The sequence below is a fragment of the Parasteatoda tepidariorum genome, chromosome 1 (genome assembly GCF_982258835.1).
Source record: "Parasteatoda tepidariorum strain Cologne lab strain chromosome 1, Ptep-v5.0, whole genome shotgun sequence".
NCBI classification, from domain to species: domain Eukaryota; kingdom Metazoa; phylum Arthropoda; class Arachnida; order Araneae; family Theridiidae; genus Parasteatoda; species Parasteatoda tepidariorum.
In genome coordinates this window covers 48,996,068-49,016,666 of record NC_141755.1, presented here as the reverse complement: position 1 = coordinate 49,016,666, position 20,599 = coordinate 48,996,068, and the positions used below count along the sequence as shown (strand labels likewise).

The 20,599-nt window shown below is 28.1% G+C and overlaps 1 protein-coding gene across 1 annotated transcript; it reads left to right on the top strand.

The window, feature by feature from the left end:
- Positions 1 to 268: 268 nt before the first annotated feature.
- Positions 269 to 19,353, top strand: LOC107449412 (SH3 domain-binding glutamic acid-rich protein homolog). Its single transcript, XM_016064932.4, has 5 exons — positions 269 to 550; positions 4,573 to 4,755; positions 7,136 to 7,234; positions 10,246 to 10,288; positions 17,104 to 19,353. The coding sequence occupies exons 1-5, from the start codon at positions 506 to 508 to the stop codon at positions 17,106 to 17,108; spliced, it is 375 nt and encodes a 124-aa protein (XP_015920418.1). The 5' UTR covers positions 269 to 505; the 3' UTR covers positions 17,109 to 19,353.
- Positions 19,354 to 20,599: the final 1,246 nt, after the last annotated feature.

The window sequence follows — 20,599 nt, the reverse complement described above, 5'->3', positions numbered from 1 at the left end:
GATGTAAATACCGATAAGGAAATGTTCCCGCTATCCATTTTAGATATTTCAGAATATTTATAAGTTAAAGTCATCTCTACACGTTTATTTCTTCTTTTAGACTTTGTTGTAGTAAGAACGATTTTTTCCCCAGTTTATATCAACAAGTGTCATCTATTTATAACAGCAGCAGTAGCATTATTCATTGCTCGATTCACAGTTTTGATAATTCTAGTACGTTTCCTGCTGTCTACTTTTGCACACTTTTATAATATAGCTCGAAAAAGTTGAGTACGTTGTCGTTCTTAAATGGTCGAAAAGGTGTAAGTTACAGCAGCTACAAATGAACTTATTAAACTAAAACGTTACACATTCTTGATGTGCATGTTTGTTAAAAACATCAAGGAAGAAGAGCAACACCCGATTACCACTTGCTCAAGTTGTTTGGATTTAGTTTGACAGGTTGTGTTATTGAAATATTTATTAAACGTTAATATTTTCATTTATTTCGACATCGCCATCAGCTATGGCTATAAAAGTTTATGTATCTGGTATTTCCGGAAATCATGAGGTATGAATTTGTTTTGAATTCTTTTTTTTTAAATAATCCTTGTTGAATTTCAAATTCTAATCTGATGCAATGTTTAGTAATATAAAATTATTCTCTTACATTTTGCACTCATAGATAGGTAATATTTTACATTTCAATTGCTTCCTTTGTAATTTCTAGTGGTATTTGAGTATGTGTATCCCTTTTATTCACCGATATATAGGTAAACATAATTATATCATATTTAATCATCGAATGAAAATGAATAGACTTTCAAACTGGAATGAATCATGTTAGGCATGAGTTCCTACGATAAAACATGAGAAGATTCAGATCGGTATCTACGGCAAGAAAGTAAAGAAAAAGAAAAAAATATCACTAAAGAGAGCCAACTAGAGAGGTATAACGTGTCTACCCCCAGGCATAGGCAAATGTTAAAGTTTTGCAAGTTAAAAGAACTATTTGACGAAGTGGCGTAGATATGGGTGACGAATTGGAATTTGCGGCGAATGGGCGCAAACAGGTACTGATACAGAATCTCCCCCCCCCTTGGGAGAATCACAAAAGAAAAAAGAAAACGAGAACTATTTTTCAACTGGTTTTTAATTAAACTGATTGCGAGGAATATATTGACCAAACTGCATACAATTTTCTAATTATTTTTTTTATTAGCATTTTTTTCATTTTGATAATTACGAACTATTTCCCTTTAATAGTTACACACTATTATTAATAGTTAACAATAAATTAAAAATATTTTAATAATAATTCATCTATCTAGCTTTTTATTTACTGTTTGTAAAGATTTATGTTATTTAAATTGATTTATTTTTTTAAAAAAAAATTATTTAAATAAATCAATACAAAATTATTTAAGCTCAACAAAATAGTTTTTAGTAAGTATTTTTAATTTTTTTTTGAAATTATATGACTACATACTACAGTCAAACCTGTCAAGTTAACCACCTGCTTAGGACTCTATTATAAAGAACTGTGACACCCGGTGGCTGAGCGGTAGCGCTTCGCGCTGTTGTGCCACAGGTCCCTGGTTCGATCCTCAGGCCGGGCAGGGTTGACTCAACCTTTCATCCCTTCAGTTGGTTGATAAATGAGTACCATGCATGCTTGGGAACTAAACAATGGGGGTTCGGCTGACCACCTGACCTCAACATCTGCTCTAGCACCCCAGAGCCCAAAGTCAAGAAAACTGAGATGGCCACAGTAGGCCTTGGCCCTCTATGGGCTGTCATGCCACTGAGTTTAGTTATAAAGAACTGTAATTATCCTGAATAAAAAAAGTTTTTTTTTAAAGTGAACCTTTGAAATTTGATTGCATGGTTATACTGTACATGTATTATTATTTTTTTCTTTTTTTGTCGTATGCCTGTTTAGGCAGTGGGGGTGCGATTGTTCCTGTTTTTCAGTGGCGCCATCTATGGCCAGGAATTTGACTTCTGCCGCGCCATTCACACAAGCACAATTTGTTTATAGGGCGGGTCACATTCATACCCAAAGGAGAAAGGCTATAGAACACACACACAGAGAGAGAAACATCCATACCTTGCCCGGGATTCAAACCCAGGACCTTTGTGATGCAAGGACAGTTCCCTGCCCCTACACAGACTGGTTGGCTACTGTACATGTTGATTACTGGAATAAGTCAAATACATCTAGGAATGCTATTGAATTTTATCTCTAAGCCATTCATAAGTTGCCACATTTTTCTAAAGAAATTATTTTTTAGGAAATTTTCTCTTATGTTACATAAAAAAATTTCACTAAATTGGTGAAATTGTATTAAAGTAAATCTTTTTGCAAGTTGACCATAAGGGAAAATTGTAGAGTGCTTTAGTAACAAATAGGTTTATCAGGATGTATAACTAAATACATTTTAAAATGTTGAAGTTGAATATTTAAAGTTTTCTTAATTACAGATAAGGTTATACATACTGATATTTTAAGAAATTATTAATAACAAATACCTAACATACCTAATCAACACTTAACATTCATTATGATTATGATAATCCTTTTTTTTTAAAGATTAATGGGATATTTGATAAATAAAATCTTTAAGTTATAATTAAAAATTTAATTACATGTAATATAATTTTTATTACATGTAATATAACTTTCATTACACATAATGGAAATTTAATTATATATATTTTATTTTGTTTGATCACTTATAAGATTTACATGATATGAGTAATGATATATCACCTAATCCGCCCTATAAGTTTAATACCAAAGCAATGTACTGCAAGTAGTAAACTTATACTTTCCGTACTTATTTATTTCATTACTAACTAGTATCTTTTCTTAGTTTTGAGAATGCACTGAAAAGATTGAAAAATAATACTACTTGAGCAGAAAGGTTTATTTTACTTTCATTTTTTAACTTAAAATTTTCTCAGATTGGCAAAAAATAGAATTTTGAAAACAGCACTTGAAATGAACAGTAGAGTGTGTTGGTCTGTAACCACTTTAAATTTGTCTTAGACCACTAAAAAATAATTATATGTGGACTCCTACCTAGACCAGCAGACAACATAAAGAGATGGTTTTGTTAATATTTTTTTTAAAATTTTCAATTGTGTTTTTAGGTCTGTTTTGTCTTCACAAAATAGTAGTGGCCACCAATAAGTTAAGTGGTCTGTGGACATGAGATAAACTTTCCTTCTTGCCCTTTAACGTATGAAGGAATCAATGAAAATGTGTACAGAATGGCAATAAATTTTAGTCTCTGACCTGTGAACCAGTGACTACATTTTCTTAATTTCAATCCCTTTAAAAGAGAAATAATATCTATTTCAATTTATTAAATTAAATATACAGCTTAATCTTGATATCTCTGACTTGAAAGAAGTAAAGAAAAAATTAAAATCATATTGAATTTTCAAATTATAAGAAAATCACTTATTTTAATAAAATTAACACTATGAACATGAAATTATTACTTAAAAGATTCTGCTGTTTGCTTAGAAGAGAATATCACTTTATCAATTATACCTTCTTAGAGTAGTCTAGCATTTCATTAATTAAATGATCTCAGACATGTTTTGCTGAATTTCTATACAATTTTTTAAAGTAACCGCAGCAAATAATACTTCTCTTTTAATGATATTCAGAAGCAAATCTCAGGCTTTTAAAAATAATACAGTGGAAAGTTCTGTGTTCGGAATTGTAGAGTGGGTGCTCGGTAAGTCCGAAAAATTTCTGGGTTATCGGTTTTTAAGATAAATAAGCATCATAATGTGCATTATTCAATAAAAAGATGACAAATAAACAATAATTGGATAATTAACCTCAATTTCATACAACTCTATTTTCTTTTAGGTTAAAGAAATAATATATGAACTCTCTTTTATGAATATCTATTTCTCTTCTTTTTTTCCCCCCATTTGTGTGAAAAACTTGCTGGATAGATAAAAGTAACATTATAAAAAAGCTTTACGTTCCAAAACAAAATTTATCCAATTTAATAAAATGAGCATGGTATAAAGCAAGGAACAGAAGAATTGAGTAAATTTTGTTATCAAAAACATTTATAATTTAAAGGGAAGCTAAGCTGATTTGCTCCTGTTTGTTTCAAACATTATTAATGTTCAGCTTCATTAATATTCATAATGAATGCTTTTCATCCAAATTTGTTTTTCTTAGCACATCTTTTCAACAACTATTTTAGTTTGTTTATTAAAGCAGAATAAATATTTAGGTATGGAACAGCAACAAGAAGAAAGAAATTTTTTTATTAATCTCTTTTTTAAGATCACACATGTAAAAAAAGATTTTTTTTTGAAAAAAGAATTGTTTGTTTTGTTATTAAAAAAGTGTCCAGAAAACTACTTATACTGTATTTAAAAAAAAATTAATTACTTTCTTAGGTGATTAATAGAAATCTAGTTTTCGTTGTATTGTTCACAGTAATTTAGGTTTCATTTTTAATAATGTTTTTACATAGTTATCCCAGAATATTTTGGATATATATATTTTTATATTTCAGAAATATTATGAATTTATTATATTATATGTATTTTCAGATAAGAAAACAGCAACAAAGAGTTTTGTTCATCTTATCCTCCTTGAAAATAGATTTTGAAGTAATTGATATTACAGAAATTGGGAAAGAAAATGATCGAGAATTCATGAGGACTCAGTGCAAACTTCATGACAAATCTAATGCCTTACCTCCTCAAATTTTCAATGAAGATGTTTATTGCGGAGTAAATTATTATGATTATTTATTTTTATTAAATTATTTGTACCTTTATTTGTTGTACAAAATGATTTTTTAAAGTGTCTTTTTTAAAATGCTCATAGTTTTTCTATTGATAATAATTTACCTCTAAAAGCATCTGTTAAATTCAGGGCATCCGCACACCTGAAAAGTCATGAATTTCGGTATTGAACAAAATTAGTCATAAAATGTCACGATTTTAACTATTTTTTAAAAAAAAGTCTGGATTTAGGTCGCCAAATTGGTCTAATTTTTAAAATGGAATCCTCCCCCCCCCCCAATGTCATGGTGTTCCGAATATCTGAATTTCTATGAAAATCCCCACTCACAGTCATATTTTATTAAAATATAAAATGTTTTTATCATGTTTTTTCAAAAAATGAGGGAAAAAACATTATTTCTAGAATGAATTATCTTTTAAACTTCCGTGATTTCAAAATTTTTGTTTATTTTTTTATTTTATCAATTTAAAATTCTAACTAAAGCAAGCCAGTGATTGGCGAATTTTTTTATTCCGAAATTAGAACAGAAAAATCTGGAGTATTTCTTTCCTTTCCGATGAACGAGAAAAGAATCTTTGGAATATAATTCTGCTGAAAAAAATTTTTTTTGCTTTTTTTCCCAGCTATTTTATTGTTTCAACTCTTTTTTTACTCTGTTTTTTAAATTTAAAATCTATAAATATGAAGATGCAGAGTATAAAAGTTTTGGTTATACCTATCATTTCAATGAATGTTATTATATTGCTTTTCAAATTTATTGTTCTGTTTTTGTCGGGAGAGAATAGTAACTTCGTTAGGTCATGAAAAGTTCTTGGAATTAGTCATGGACAGTCATGAATTTGAAAACCTAAAATGTAGCAGATACCCTGTAAATTGTAAACTATAACATAAATTTTTTTATATATATTTGAAAGTATAAATTAATTTTGTAAATTCTTCCTCGGTAAATTGATGGTTTTGAGTGACAATTATGACTAAAATATGTTTAGCTGCAAGGGTTCAAAATATGCCAGAGAGAAACTCAAGCCTGGTAGCACTGGGGAAATTTTATTCCTTAGGTCTTACTAACTAACTGTTCAAAGAGAAAAGGAATTTTTTCTGTTGTGTTAAATATGAAGCAAGTCAGTTTGAAGTCTTTAAATTTATAAGTGGGACATGAATTTGATTTTATAAATTATTTCTTTTTCAATAATGGATTTGTATTTCGATTTCTGTTATTTATAACATATACGTTAGTTTTCATGGATCGTGTGAAGTAGAATTAATTATTGTTAAAGAAAAATTGCTATTAGGAAGTTTTGACAAAATACCAATATTATTTTCTAAAAATATTGCAACTACAGTGAAACCTCTCGGAAACGACCACTCTCTATTTCACAGTAAATGGTTGTTGATGTAGTTTGGTCATTCTTAAGAGTGACCTCCATTGACTTCAAAATGTTATCAAAGGTGCAGGATTTTTTTCAAGCCATTTTAATTTTAGTGTGATTTTCTTGGTGCGGAAATTACACTTTTGTTTTCGTTGTGAAAACAAGATCGGTGAATACATTTTAGTGTCAATAAAAATGGTCCCTACTGATATGATTATGTGTATTAACATATTTACCAAATATGAAAGATGGAAGAAATAAATAATTGATATTTGAAATAAATAAACAATCATGTATTTTAAATCTGCATTTAATTTTATATCATAAAAATTTGTTAACTTTAATGCTTGTTTATATGTGATGTTTAGTTTTTTTCTAAAATAACTTTTTTTTTCCAATTTAACTTTCAACTCAAAAAATAAATCTTTGTTAGCATCATCTTTAGTGCACTCTAGCTGCATCATAAAGTTTTAAATCTCTTTTTTAAGATCTTCAAATAAAGCTCTCTAAGTAAGAGCCTCACAGAAATATTTTGAATGCATTTTAATCTATTTATTTGTTTAGTTAATATTTTTGTTTTGATATTTTTCCGGGTTTCCTTAGTTAGTTTCTTCCGCCTTTTTTGTGAAGGATTGCCCGGTTGCTAAGAGAGGTTTTGATGGTTCCTTTTAAGGGTTTTCTTCAATACGAAGTTTATGGAAGAAATTTTGTGCCTTCCAAAAGTAGTCGTAAATAGAGAATGCGGTTACTTAGAGGTTGTCTGTCTTGGAGGTTTCACAGTAAAAAAAAAAAGCATTATGCTTTTTGGGGAAATTTCATACTCAAAAACGTATGGGCTCTGTAAATATTAGGTCTTGAGGATTCTCTGCACAAATGGCAAAATGCTTTTGATGATGATTTTGAATTGTTTTATGTATATATATATATATGAGTTGAAGAATTATTTTATAGGTACTTACGTATTTTGTCATTAATTATATTATTTTTTAAATAGGATTTCGAAGATTTTGAAGCTGCCAATGAAGATGATCGGCTTAAACAATTCTTAAAGCTTACCAGTGAAACTCCACAATTGGAAGATATCGCTAATCAAGTAGATATTATTTTGTGCTAGTTATTTATTTATCCTTAAAAAGTGTTTATTATGTTCTTATTTACATATTATTTAATGCAAAATTGATAATAATTTTTTCCCTTTGTAAAAAGCTTGGACAAAAATATTCACAGGGTGGCCACCCGCCTGGAAAACCTTGAAAACCTGGAATTTTCAGGGAATTTTTTTCTATACTGGAAAAAACCTGGAAAAATCCAGGAATTTTAAAGAAAAGCTGGAAATTTTTTTAATTTCACTCATTTAAATTATTTACTAATTTTCTTAATTTAAATTATTTCATCCATTATACCCACTTTTTTTAGACGGAAATGTATCTCCAAGCGGTTGAAATATCATCAATTTTGCAATACTTTGCTTGCAGCAAAATTTGCTCCATCTCAGCTCTGTTAAGCTGGAATGCCACATAAAATTCTCCCACTGTTGCTAAACGAATGTGGAAACCTTTGCCAGCTATGGACTGTGCAATTTAGGAAAGATTGTGGTGGAGGTGGAAGAAGGGATTAGGATATTAGCTTCTGCTTTTAAATTCTGTCCTAGAGCTGAATCCATTTATGGCTTAAGTTTGTTCCAATGCTTCCGTGGTAATTTTTTTCCATTTTGACAAAATGTTTTTGTATTTTTAACTTTATAAAATTCTCCAAAAATTAGTTGGTTATAATTTAATAATAATAATAGATTTTATATTGCACTCTTTTTCTGAAAGTTTTTGTATTCCCATTAAAAGAAATCTGTAAATTATTTTTTCTCAGCAAACCAACCAATCACACATTTTCTTTTACAATCGCTAACAGCTATGTTTGTCGACAAATTGTTACAATTGTTGCATTAATGCTAATTTTTTCTATTTCATTTTAACCTTATATAACATATTTTAATTTTAAAAAAAGTTTTTTTTTAAGAACTAACTATATACTAATATTTAATTTTACTCTTTTGTTGGTCAATATATGATTTTTGATTCAAAATTTTGTACCAAAGCATAAAAAAATCTTGCCAAATTGTCAAAATAAATTATTTTTTTCAAGATATGCTAAAAAAATTAGCATTTTGAATAAAATATTTTATAATATAGACACTTTTCTTGTACCCACATCCTACACTTTATTAGAATAAAGAAACTAAAACCTAGAAATTTTAAGATTTTTATCTGGAAAACCTGGAAAAATCAGGGAAATTTGAAATGTGATTTGAGTGGTCACCCTGATTCAGCATTAAATATGTGTAAAAGACCTTTTATTGCTTTCTTTGCTTAATTCATCTTGTTAAAAGAGTTATAAAAAAGAGACTTTTTTAACCATATAATTTTCATGCTTGTATTAATACCAAATTATTAAAGCATTTTGGTTTAGTGGTGGTAGGTAAAATTTTCAAGATTATACCCAGTACTTGAACAAATTTCCCGCAATATTTTGTATCACAAACAATTAAGCATTTCTCTTACATCCCAATCAAAAATGTATAACAGACTTTAAAGTATTTCTGTTTCATATAGGAAATAATCAAAAATTATATTACTTATAATTTGTGATTGTATTTATATACTGTTTATGCACTCTATCTCATTTCTAATGTATCAAGTGGGTAAGAGATAATTATATTAAAGTAAATAGTAAATAATTTATTGTATAAAAGAAAAATACATAAACTGTGCTGACATAGATTTCTGTACATCACTGATGTCTGTTTACACTCCATCTCATTTTTAATGTATCAAGAGGGTAAAGGATAACTAATATTTAAGTAAATAATAGATTTTATAAGAAAGAGGAAAAACATGATTGGGATTTTTTATTTTTTTTACCTGTTGATTATGGTTCATAGGCATGACATAGAGTATAACTAATACCTTTTGATTTTTTTTTTTTTTGGCAAACCCCATGTAGATATATTTCTTTTTTAAAACTGTCTGGTCATTTTAAAACATTTGGTCAGAAACTTATAGTATAGACACATGGCTTGCATAGTCTATATTATATGTTGCAGTATTTTATCAACTGTTGTCATGCTATAGTCATGTGGCTTCAATTGGTTGTGCAATTCATAGTGTGAGAGAAAAAGGAAGTACACGCTGGGATAGCCTGGTTGGTAGGGCACTGGACCCAAGTACAAGAGGTTGTGGGTTCGATCCCTGCTGGCCAAAGTGTAAATGGTGGCTTGCCCTGTGTAGTAAATGGTGACTGATGCACATTAAATTTGTCGAGTCTCATAGTCTTCTATGTTCCCATAACAGATCAATACCTCTGGGAGTACTGAATTGGAGATTGATCGTTTTCTGATTCAGGTCAAAATTACGATCTGTGGATGAATGAATGGGTCTGCCCTATAAACGGTGTGACGTATGGGTGTGGCTAAAGTCGAATTCTTGGCCATAGATGGCGCCGTTTGAAAACAAGAACAATCGCACCCCCTCTGCCTTAATGGCACTCGTCAACAACAATACATTATTTATTTTCTCTGCTCATTTAATTTTTGAACAAATTAACTTGAAGGTGTGTTGTAAAAAGTTTTCATAATGGAATTTTCTGAAACAGCAAGATTCTTTCTTTCTATCTGTTTCTATGAATTGATTTTCCCCAATGAAAGTTCCTTAGTTAATCTAATTATAACAGTTGTTTTGTGTAAATTTTTTTTTATATTATGTCAGCCATTTCTTAAAATGTTTCTCATTTTACACAGGATCTCATTAAATCAGAGCTCGCAATGAATAAGTTTGGCTGTGGGAATATATTTGGAATTTTTTTTAATGAATTGCTTTTTTTTGGAACTATAAAAATGTTTATATTAAAAGGGCATTATGTTTCAAACCACAGCTTTTTCTCAAATTAATGTTTGTATTATGTGACCTTAGACACTTGCTAATAAGTTCATTTAGCACCAATGTGTTTATGTTTTATATTTATGTGAAGTTTGTTTTAAAAATGAAGTTTTTATAGTAAAAATATTCAAAATAGACTAGACTTCATATATTAATGCATTCCATCTTTTTTTAGATGTTGAGCAATGTTGAAACAGGAGAAAGTGAGGCTCTTAAAGGTAAAACTTATATTATTTTTGTAACATTATTTTAATAAGTGTACTAATACTAGCTAATTGGTGCTGTTTTACTATGTTTATCTTACTATGTTCTTTACAATGTTACTTCTTTACTATGATACTTCTTTACTTTACTTCTTTACTAATATATCATGATACCTACTATACTGGTAAAATAGGTTTTTGCAGCATACCAAATGGGATTTATCCCATTTGGTATGCTGCAAAACACAGCATCAACAATCAACACAGCATCAACAATCAACAATTTTCAGCATCAGAATCAACAATTTTCTCCGGTGTTTACACCGGAGAAAATTGTTGATTCTGATTATTTTTTTACTGTCAGGAGTTGGTCTTGGGCATAGATTCTCAACCTTTTTAACGTTGCCGCCCCCTTAATAAGCAAAAAACATATCAACGCCCCCCTTTGTGATAATCCAGTTATTTAGAGCATGAGGACGGGGGGGGGGGGTTGCTGAATTATAAGATGCACTTTTAGGCAATTTTTTAAGCGTTAAATTTGCATGTTTTTTTCTTTAAAAAATTTTATGTTTACGCTAACTGTATAATTTTCTCCCGGCAGGTAATTGCAGTCTATTTTTCATAATAAAAATAAATACGGTAATGAAAAAAAAAGTTCAACGAAGAAAACTACGCTTAAAAAGAGTAACTTGTTCTTAATTAGATAATTAAAAAAAACACCCAAAAATAAAAGTAGTATTAACGAAACAATCAAGTTACTATGTCAGTGGAATGATTGTACTTGATGGTTCATAGCCAATTTCTTAATGTTCGGTTAAATATTTTTACTGAGGTGAAGACGCAAGTCCCCTCGTTGCATGATTTCGAGTCCATTTCTCTTTTTTGTGACTTGATCCATAACAGCACTGAATCCACGTTCGACGAATAGGAGAAAGGGAAGGAAATTAAAAATAATTTTGAAAATAAGAATGAATTTTGACAAAAGAATTTTGACAGTCCAGAGTAGAGACGACTGATGTTACCTTAAAGCCAAAATTCTGTGAGTTATCACCATTTCAAAGCTTCATTAGTTGAAAGTTTGCCCGATTCCTCCTGAATCTGAACCTCTTCTGTTTCAACATTCAAAAAAGGGTTAATAACCCATTGAAGGAAACAGAACAAAACACATTTATAACGGTCAGAAAAGTCCATGTGCAAAGAGTCAAGGTGTTAACTATATTCTTGTGTATCATCAGAGGAAATTTCGCCATTCTTTGCAAGATACGATAAGATTTGAAATTGGTTGAACTCATTCCTACCAAATTTCTGCTTCCAAAAAATAAGTTTTTTTTAGAAATGTAGAAATAATTGATTTCGTAGGGATCAACTTGAGTTTGTCACCTTGAAGTTGCAAATTAACGCCATTAAATTTTGCAAATAAATCCACCAACGTCTATCTTAAATTCTAGCAATCTGTCTCTCAAAGCTACATTCTGTCTTCGAGGAACTCAAGCACAGAGTCGAAACGATTCAAAAACCCATTGAGACAAGGCTCCTTTGGAAAGCCAGTGAAACACGGTGTTGTAGCAAGCGATATTCTTCATAGTTTTTCTTAAACAGCTGTCTGAGTAATCAATCGTTGAGAACATTACTGCGAATTTTGTTCGCAGCAGATATGACATATTGCAATGACTGATACAAACGGTCGCTGAGATTTTTTCTTACTAAATACTGTCTGTGAATCAGGCAGTGAACTGCTAAAATATCTGGTACCACCCTTTTCAAAAGGGCGAAAAACCCACCATGTCGACCCACTATTGCAAGGGATATTTTTGATTAAATCGGATGAGGCTGGATAGTGTAAAACTGTTCTTAAAACTTCCTTCAATTCTTTGCCGATGGTATGACATTTCCCAGATTTAGCAATTAATTTTGATATATTATAAGAACTTATCAAACCATCATCGCATTTTTGTGATTAGGTTGTTAGTAAGCCAGAGGCCAAAGGTGCCTTCAGAAACTTGTCTTTGATGTTCGCGAAAAATGACAAATATTTGTTTTGTTTGTGAGAATGAGTATTTTGCAAATGCTTCTGCTAACGCGAAGGCTCCATTGTTTCATTATATTAAACTTTGTTATAAAATAAATACACGGGTAGTTGAGAATTCGACAGCGATTGAACAAATCTAAACTTCAAGTACGTGGCACTGTATGGAATATACTTCTTTATATTAACCGACATTGTTGGTGGCAGCAAAATACGAATGAAAGAAAATCAACTGTTTTTTTCAAATTAATAAATAATTTACGATTAAGAACTAATTCACAAACGTACCTGGACAAATAAACAATGAAATCGAATCGAAACTGGGTAAAAAACTGCTAGGAAGCAAACTAAACCATCATAAGAAACGCGGGTCAAATCGAACATTTTTACAAAAAGTACATGCACTTTAATTCTCCTCAAATGGCTTGAATGTCAGAGGCAAAAACTACTGACTCATGCGCTGTGCTGTGGTGATTCGGATCGAAGAATATGTGTTGCATAAGTTCGTTTTACTGCTGGTACTAATGTTGTATCAGATATTCTAAATTTATTATATTAATTTAATCTTTTTTTTCTTTATCATTAATTTTAGATTAATTTTATTTACTAAATGATTCTTAATTTAATAATTTTATTTGGGAGTATTAATATTAAATTTGAATAACATAACCTGCTCATCGCTCCCCTTCCGCCCAAAACGTACCTAACGCCCCCCTGCCGCCCAAAACAAGTCCACCGCCCCTTAGCATACTCCCAACGCCCCCAGGGGGGCGTTATCGCCCCCGTTGAGAAACACTGGTCTTGGGCAATAGAATTATGCCCTTTGATTGCGTTTTTTTAATTGGGTGCATGATATTGAAATTTTGATTATTGTTGATTTATTGATTATTTAGTTTTGTTTTAAAAAGAAAAATGAGCTTTTCATTTGGTGTGAAAATTGAATGCCCAGTGCACGAAGGCAATTAAAAGATTTTAGCTGTAAAATGTGATGTCATTTAGTGTTAATCCATTAAAATAATAAATATTTATTGTGATATATAAAAAATTCAAGTTAAATCGTTATAAAGTTAAGTAAATACAAAATTGAAAAACTTTTATATGTATTTCTTCTATACAAAAAGAAACTTTTTGTTTCTAAATTCTGAAACTGAAATTAAATTCTGTTTCTTGGGTTTAAGGTAGAGATAATAATGTAGTTATGTATGAGCAACTAAGAAATATTTATCACTATTGGCCGAAATTTGGTGAAGGTAGATAAAGCAAAATTGTCCTTGATTTTTTTCTGATGGAACATCTACTGATTCAGATTTCATAATTCTCCGATATTTTTGAAATTTTTTTTTGTCTAATTGTATTAAGTATTTTAGACTTTTTATTTTGGTCTTTTTTTACTGGATTTGTTATTTAAAATTTCAGTACTCGAGTTATTTTATGTAGAAAAAAAATCAGAGCAAAAAAATTACAAGAGACAAGATTTTGCAAAAGTGTGAATTGAGGGACTCTTCACACATTTAATAGTTAGAAAACATTGTAGAAAATATTATGTAATTTAAAAAATCATTCATCTCTTTATCATTTGATTTTTATTGTTCACTAATCTCAGATTTGTTAAATACAATGGCATAATATTTTGCTATAATGATGTATGTGAAGCACATAATAAATTTCTTTTGACAAAACTGTTTAGTTACAATATTTTTTGAATTTTCATTTCAAAATTATTATAACTATTTTTAATCATTTTTTTAAAAAAGCATTAAACCTTGAACGAAATTACAGATTGAAATAATTTAATAGGGTGCCATACAATAATTTATAGTTGTAATATATTTTTTCTTTGTTCGCTTATTGTCTACTCATTTTTATCAATCTGTATGATCAAAAATATTAATTTTATAAATGCTTTTATTTTGTATGACTTTATAAATAATTTTTATTTAATACTGAAAAATACCTCAATATATTTTTTTAAATGCAGGTGTAACTCAGTTATTTTAAATAAAAGTAATTTTTTTTGCATAATTGGAAAAAGTAAATATTAGAAAATAGAATTAATATTAGAATTAGCAACTAATTATATAATAATATATTAAATATAGAATTAACAACTAGAATTAGCAAAATTAGAATCAGCAACTCCATACTGAATATAGTTAAATTAAGGCATAAAACCTAGAAAACTTGAATACCTGAAATTATCAGGAAATTTTTTTATTCTTGAGAAAACCTGGAAAATTTGATAAAATTTAGCAAAAATCTGTTTTTAAGAGAAACTGGAATATTTTTCCTCAATTTTTCTTAATTTTACCAATTATTATACCCACTTTTTTTTAGATGGAAATTTATTGATAAAAATTGTCCAAATATCATCAACTTAGCAATACTTCGTTTGCATCAAAACTTGGTTCATTGTAACCATATTAAACTAAATACGAACACCATCTAAAATTCTTCCATGATTGCTAAATAAATGGTTGAAAACTTTGACCTCTTTGGAGACTATGCAGTTCATAGAAGGCAAAGAATGTGATGGGGGTGAAAAAAGGGGTTAGGATCCTGATTATAAAAGCAGGGATTTTTCTTTTTTGTTATCTAATCTGGGAGCTAAATCCATTTCTTTTCAAGTTCATTCCAATGCTTTTGAGGCATTTTTTTCTTTTGACAAAATGATTCAATATTTTTCTTCAAAAATTATGAGATTATAATTTAAAAACAGTTGATTTTATTTCACACTCTTTTTCTGCAAGCTACTCCCATCCAATGAAATCATTGAATTATTTCTTCTCTGCTGAGCCAACCAATACCAAATCTTTTTAGAATCGCTAACAGCAATCTTTGTAGACCAATCGTTATAATTGTTGCAGTGATGCTAATTTTTTAAATTTCATTTTAACCTTTTAATGCACATTTTAATTTAAAAAAAAGTTCTTTTAAGAACCAACTATGTTTATTACATTTAATTTTACTGTTTTGCGGGTAAATATTTGATTTTTGATACAAAATTCAAATTGAGCAGTCAATCACAATATTGAAAGTTTGTAATTGTTGCTTGCATTCCAGAGATGATATTTTCGAAACTGTTTCTCCCTTTCCACTAAAAAGCAAGCAGAAAACTAAGGAATGTATGGATGACTTATAAATATAGAATTTTTTTTTATTGATATGTGCTTTTTAGGAACAAGGAAAGAAAAAAAAATTTTTTTTTGTTCTGCATTATAGAGAAATAGGTTTCAAGTAATAATAATTAAAAAAAAATCTCCTAAATTAGAAAAATAATAAATTTTATGAATTTTTAGCTTTTTTCTATAGAGTATGCAAAAAGAAATTAGACAATTTTGCATTTGTTACTTTCTTTTTAAGTACTGAATATCTTTGTAAAGAATAGTGCTGATTCTAGACAAACAAAATTATTTAAACATTTGACTTTAGATATTGGAAAGAAGAAAATGTGAAAGAAAATATGATCAAAGAATTTTGTAAAGACAAAATACAGTAAAATGGCTCTATATTTAACTATAAATAAATTGTTAAATTTCAAAGCGGAAATAAATTTAATAATATATCAATGTGTGATTGCCTGGGATTGTAATTATTATCATTATTTTTGCTTAATAAAACAACATTGAACAATACTTGTTCAAGATATTTTGGGTCACCCTGTACTTGCCATTTGGTACCCTTTGTAAAAAAACTAAAGGTAACACATTAAAATATTTTTCGTTCAATAAAAACGATATATTCAAGCTAAACATATTTTCTCCATATCTATATTGATTTTGTAAAAATTAATGTTGTACCAAAACATTAAAAAATTGTAAACGAAATCTTGCTAAGTTGTTAAAATAAATCTAATGATTTTCTTCAATAGTATATTTACAAAAAAAAATTACATTTTAAACAAAATATTTTATTGGCGTTTTTCTTGTCTGTTTAGTACACAATCTACACTTTGTGAGAAAAAAAAAAGAACATGCTGACCTGGAAATTTAAAGATTTTTACCTGGGAAAATCAGGAAAATTTGAAACCTGAGTTGAGGGGCCACTTTGTTTTTTAGAGTAGCTAATGAAATTAAGAATTGCTAAAAAAAAACAAGTTATTTATCATGATTCTGTAAAATCTTTGAAAATAATTTTGCCGGTTGTTAATGCTTAAAATTATTTTTTGGGTGCTTTTAATTTGTTAAAAAATTTAGCTATGCACCCTGGCTGTTCATTTTCTCTTCAACTGTGGGATAAGAAGCAATTAAGAGTTCTTTATCTAATTTTAATAGATCACAGAGAGTTGCATCATTTATTTTTCTTTTATTCCCTTCTAATGTTCATACTGATTTCAATGTTCAATTGCTCAGGAATATGTCATCAGGAGGCCTCTAATTTACACAAACTATATCAGGGATTGCATAAATATAGTATCACGTATGTTACCTTTATCAGTTTCTTTCAATTACAAAAAGTCTGCCTTTAAAAAATTCTTTGTAATTGCTCACAAAATAGTTTATAGTTGTTGCAAACAAACGTCCTTGAAAGGAACTTAATTTGAATACAATGTATACCCTATATTTTAACATTTGCAGTATATTTTGTAAAATTATTTAGATTGATAAAATAATATTACTTATTTCTATGGAAAAATAGTATTACGAATAAAAAAACTATGATTATAATTGAAAATAATTATGATTGCTATTCAGAGTTATTATCTTTATTCATTCAAAATATACTGTAATTTGAAGAGAAAAACTTGAACTTAAGTTTTTATTGTTGATTTTATTTTTCAATCAAAAATTATTTTTTTCTTTTTCAGTGTGAAAAATATAAGGATGCTGACAGAAGCTCATGAATAGCTTCTATGGATTATTTTATAAATTAGGGTAGCTGTGAGGATTTTTATATTATTATTCTATTTTAAGTATTTTAATTTGTATATACACAATTACTACTATTGGTAGAACTGCTCATCCTTGCGAGCTTTGTCTGTATTGTTATTTATGTTTTTGTTACTGTTTTGTTTGAGTATTTCTAAAAAGTGAATGCTTTGGAAATATTATTCACAAAATAGGCTAAACTTGCTCATCAATCAAATCTGAGAGATATAAGTTTTATTTTAAAAAAGTAATATAACATAACAAATATACATAGTAGGATAAATAAACATAGTCTGAGCAGAATTTAGGTATGTTGCTAAATATTAAAATCTTATTAAATAATTACAGATATCTCTATCATAATTTGCAACTTAACCTTTCAAAGCTCTTCTTTTAACGTTTAAAGTCTTTAATTTGTGTGTTAAAATCCTATTTTAGTTGCATCATAAAAATTATTAAATATTTTTTTTTTCAGATTGTTTTTTATTGTACTTTTATTTGTTGAGTATATGACCTTCATTTACTTCATGAAAATTTTAAATGAATTAATCTTTTAGTTAAATATTTTACTCTTAGAAATGGGAGTCATCCTTATTTTTCCTTAACTGACATAAATCATATTAATTTTGATTTAATAAGGCTTTTCTATTGTAGAAATTATAAATGACAATATAATTGTAATTAATTAAGAGATAGATTATTTATTCTGATGTGTGACATTTCATGGCACTTAGCAAAATTTCCTGCTTAAACTTTTTTAAATTGATTTTTTTTGAGTTGAGGATTAATTATTTAAGCAAAAGTTTTGTTATAAAATTTCATCATTACTATTATAATTTAACAATTGCTGTGCATTTAAACAATTTGACTTACGCATTTAGTAATTTTTGATCTGATTTTTATTTATGTGTAAGGGAATCACATGTGTTTTAAACCTATTTTATTACCAGTTTTAGATTTATATAAGCATAAGTAATAAGTTTTTATACAATAATTATTATATGGTTATAATGTGTGGGAAATTACATTCCCTCTTTCATTATATTTTAATTTGCCTTCCTTGAATTTCGGTGAAATGCATTTACTTCTTCATATTAGAAATTACTAATTTCATATACATTTTTGTATGCTATTTATAAGGCATTGTATTAAATCAATGTGTTTCTTAAAATTTAATGATTTTGATTTGAAAAAATTACTTTTTTGGTAATGTTATAAACCCCTGTGTTAAAATTACTTTCTTAGAGTGGAGTGAGTAGAAAGGATGCAGATCAGTAATATGTGCGTAAAACGTGTGCCACAGCACATACTTTTATATTATCAAAATAGATTTCTAAAGAAGTTAAATATTGACTTTTTAAAAAATAAAAATTTTTGAATAGTAAAAAAATAATGAACTTATTAAGTACAAACTATTACTTGAACTGCCTTAATCTTTTGATAAATGCCATGTTTTAGTAAAAACATAGTAATGTGCTTTGTTTGGTAATGAATAAAAGTTATTCAATAAAAAAATATTACCCATATTTTAGATTTATCCTGTAATGGTACAAGGTAATCAGAATTTTTATCTGATGAATAATGTTTTTAATAAATTTCGGACATATTTAAGCTATGTAGAGATTCAATCAGAAATTGAAATAATGACCAACTTTAAAAATTCTTATAAGAATAAAAATTTCAAAATTTATGAATAAAAAAATTAGAATATATTTCTGCTTGCTATAGTGCTTTTGTAAAAAAAAAAATTATTATATTTTATATTATGTCGGCATGCATTCCAACTTTAGCAGTGTCATTTTTTTTTACTAACTTTTTATATCGTTTGTAAATAATTTTATAAAGCATTTACCTTTTTATTTTTATAATTTTAACTTGCCTTAAGTTGTAATCACTTTTCTCTGTTAATTGATTTGCTTTTCTTTGTGATATAAACTGTTCCACAATTTAATACGATTAACTGATGATTATGTATACTTGTTACTTTACACATTTTAATTATGTTTTCTTAATTAGATATAAAAAATGTGTTGGACCAATTTTTGATTATTATTGTTTTTGAAAGAAGCATATATTTCAATCGACTTTTATGTTTTAATATTAAGTGCATATTTAGTAAATGCATAATTAGTCATTTTGTTATATTTGTATACCTTTTTTAGGTTTTAAATAAAAGTTATTATGCAGTACTTCTACACATTGTCTTTAGTTTTCACTTTTAGGTTACAATTACACAATTTAATACGTAATATAGGTAAATGTTCAATAAATCGTATTTGTGAAATGTATTTATTTTTCAGCTGCCTTTTCTTGTCATAGATAGTGGCATAGCGATATTTTCAGTTTTATAAATCACATGCCCGTGCAGAGTTAGTCTGTGTTGAAACATGTTGTTATAATTAGCTGTTATTCTCTTTTAGAAATATGTCTAAATAAAAGTAGTAATAAAGATTTAGTTAAAAGATTTGAAAAATAGATAATTTTATCAAAAATGAGTAGGACTAATGTTGCATCATTTTTACCAAAAGTTTATATTATAATAAGTAATGTTGTAAAAATGCATAAATCATAAATAAAAGAGTTTGAGTTGCAGACTGCCATTTCAAAACTATAAGCAATATTCTATGTCAGTGATCAAACATAGAATTAACTGAAAATACATGGATAGCAGAAAAGGTTTGATAGTTTGTTTTTATATTATTTTATTACTACCACAGACAACACAACTTTTGAATATTGCTATGGTTTAGAAAAAAATATTTATCTACGATTACATATTGATAGACAGAATATTTAAATGCAAGGCAAATAATGTGTGGAAAAATGATGTAATGAACAATTTTTAAAAAACTTGAATCCCGTTCAAATCTGGAAACTTCAGTGCTTCTATTTTCCTCATAAAATGTCTCGCAAATTATTTCAAACATCAGTTCATTATGTTTTCATACATTGTATGTGCACAATTTTTGATTAAAAATTTTTAGTGCCTAATTTGCGATACCTGGTCTAGAGTCCCAATGTACTAAAAATATTACAATGCATACAAAAGATTAGTGAGATAAGGATGCAAAACTGAAGTTAACATGATACAACTGATAAATTATACTGACAAAGGGAAAAGATTCTAAAAAATAGAAAATGGCCAAGATAATTTTTTGTGGAATAATTAGTGCAACTTTTATTTTATTTTTACTCCAGCTTTCATTTTATGTGATTTTAAATGAGGTATAATTGTTTTTCTGCTCCTAAAAAAAAAGTGCAAAATGTATAAAAGCTTTATCTAAAACACTATTCAAAAATTTTTTTAAAATTAATTATGAAAACAAAAAAAAGTCTCATTCTATTAAGAGACAAATGCTTAAGTTTTCTTATTTCTCTTCCATCAAATTTTTTAAAAGAATATACCAAATTTATAAATGTTCTTTAAAAAGAATA

What these genes read in the sequence shown, in the direction of transcription:
- LOC107449412 (XM_016064932.4), top strand. Translation starts at nt 506, where the DNA reads ATGGCTATAAAAGTTTATGTATCTGGTATTTCCGGAAATCATGAG. An exon ending in GTATTTCCGGAAATCATGAG is followed by an intron (nt 551 to 4,572) that starts GTATGAATTTGT and finishes ATGTATTTTCAG; the next exon opens with ATAAGAAAACAGCAACAAAG. An exon ending in TGGAAGATATCGCTAATCAA is followed by an intron (nt 7,235 to 10,245) that starts GTAGATATTATT and finishes ATCTTTTTTTAG; the next exon opens with ATGTTGAGCAATGTTGAAAC.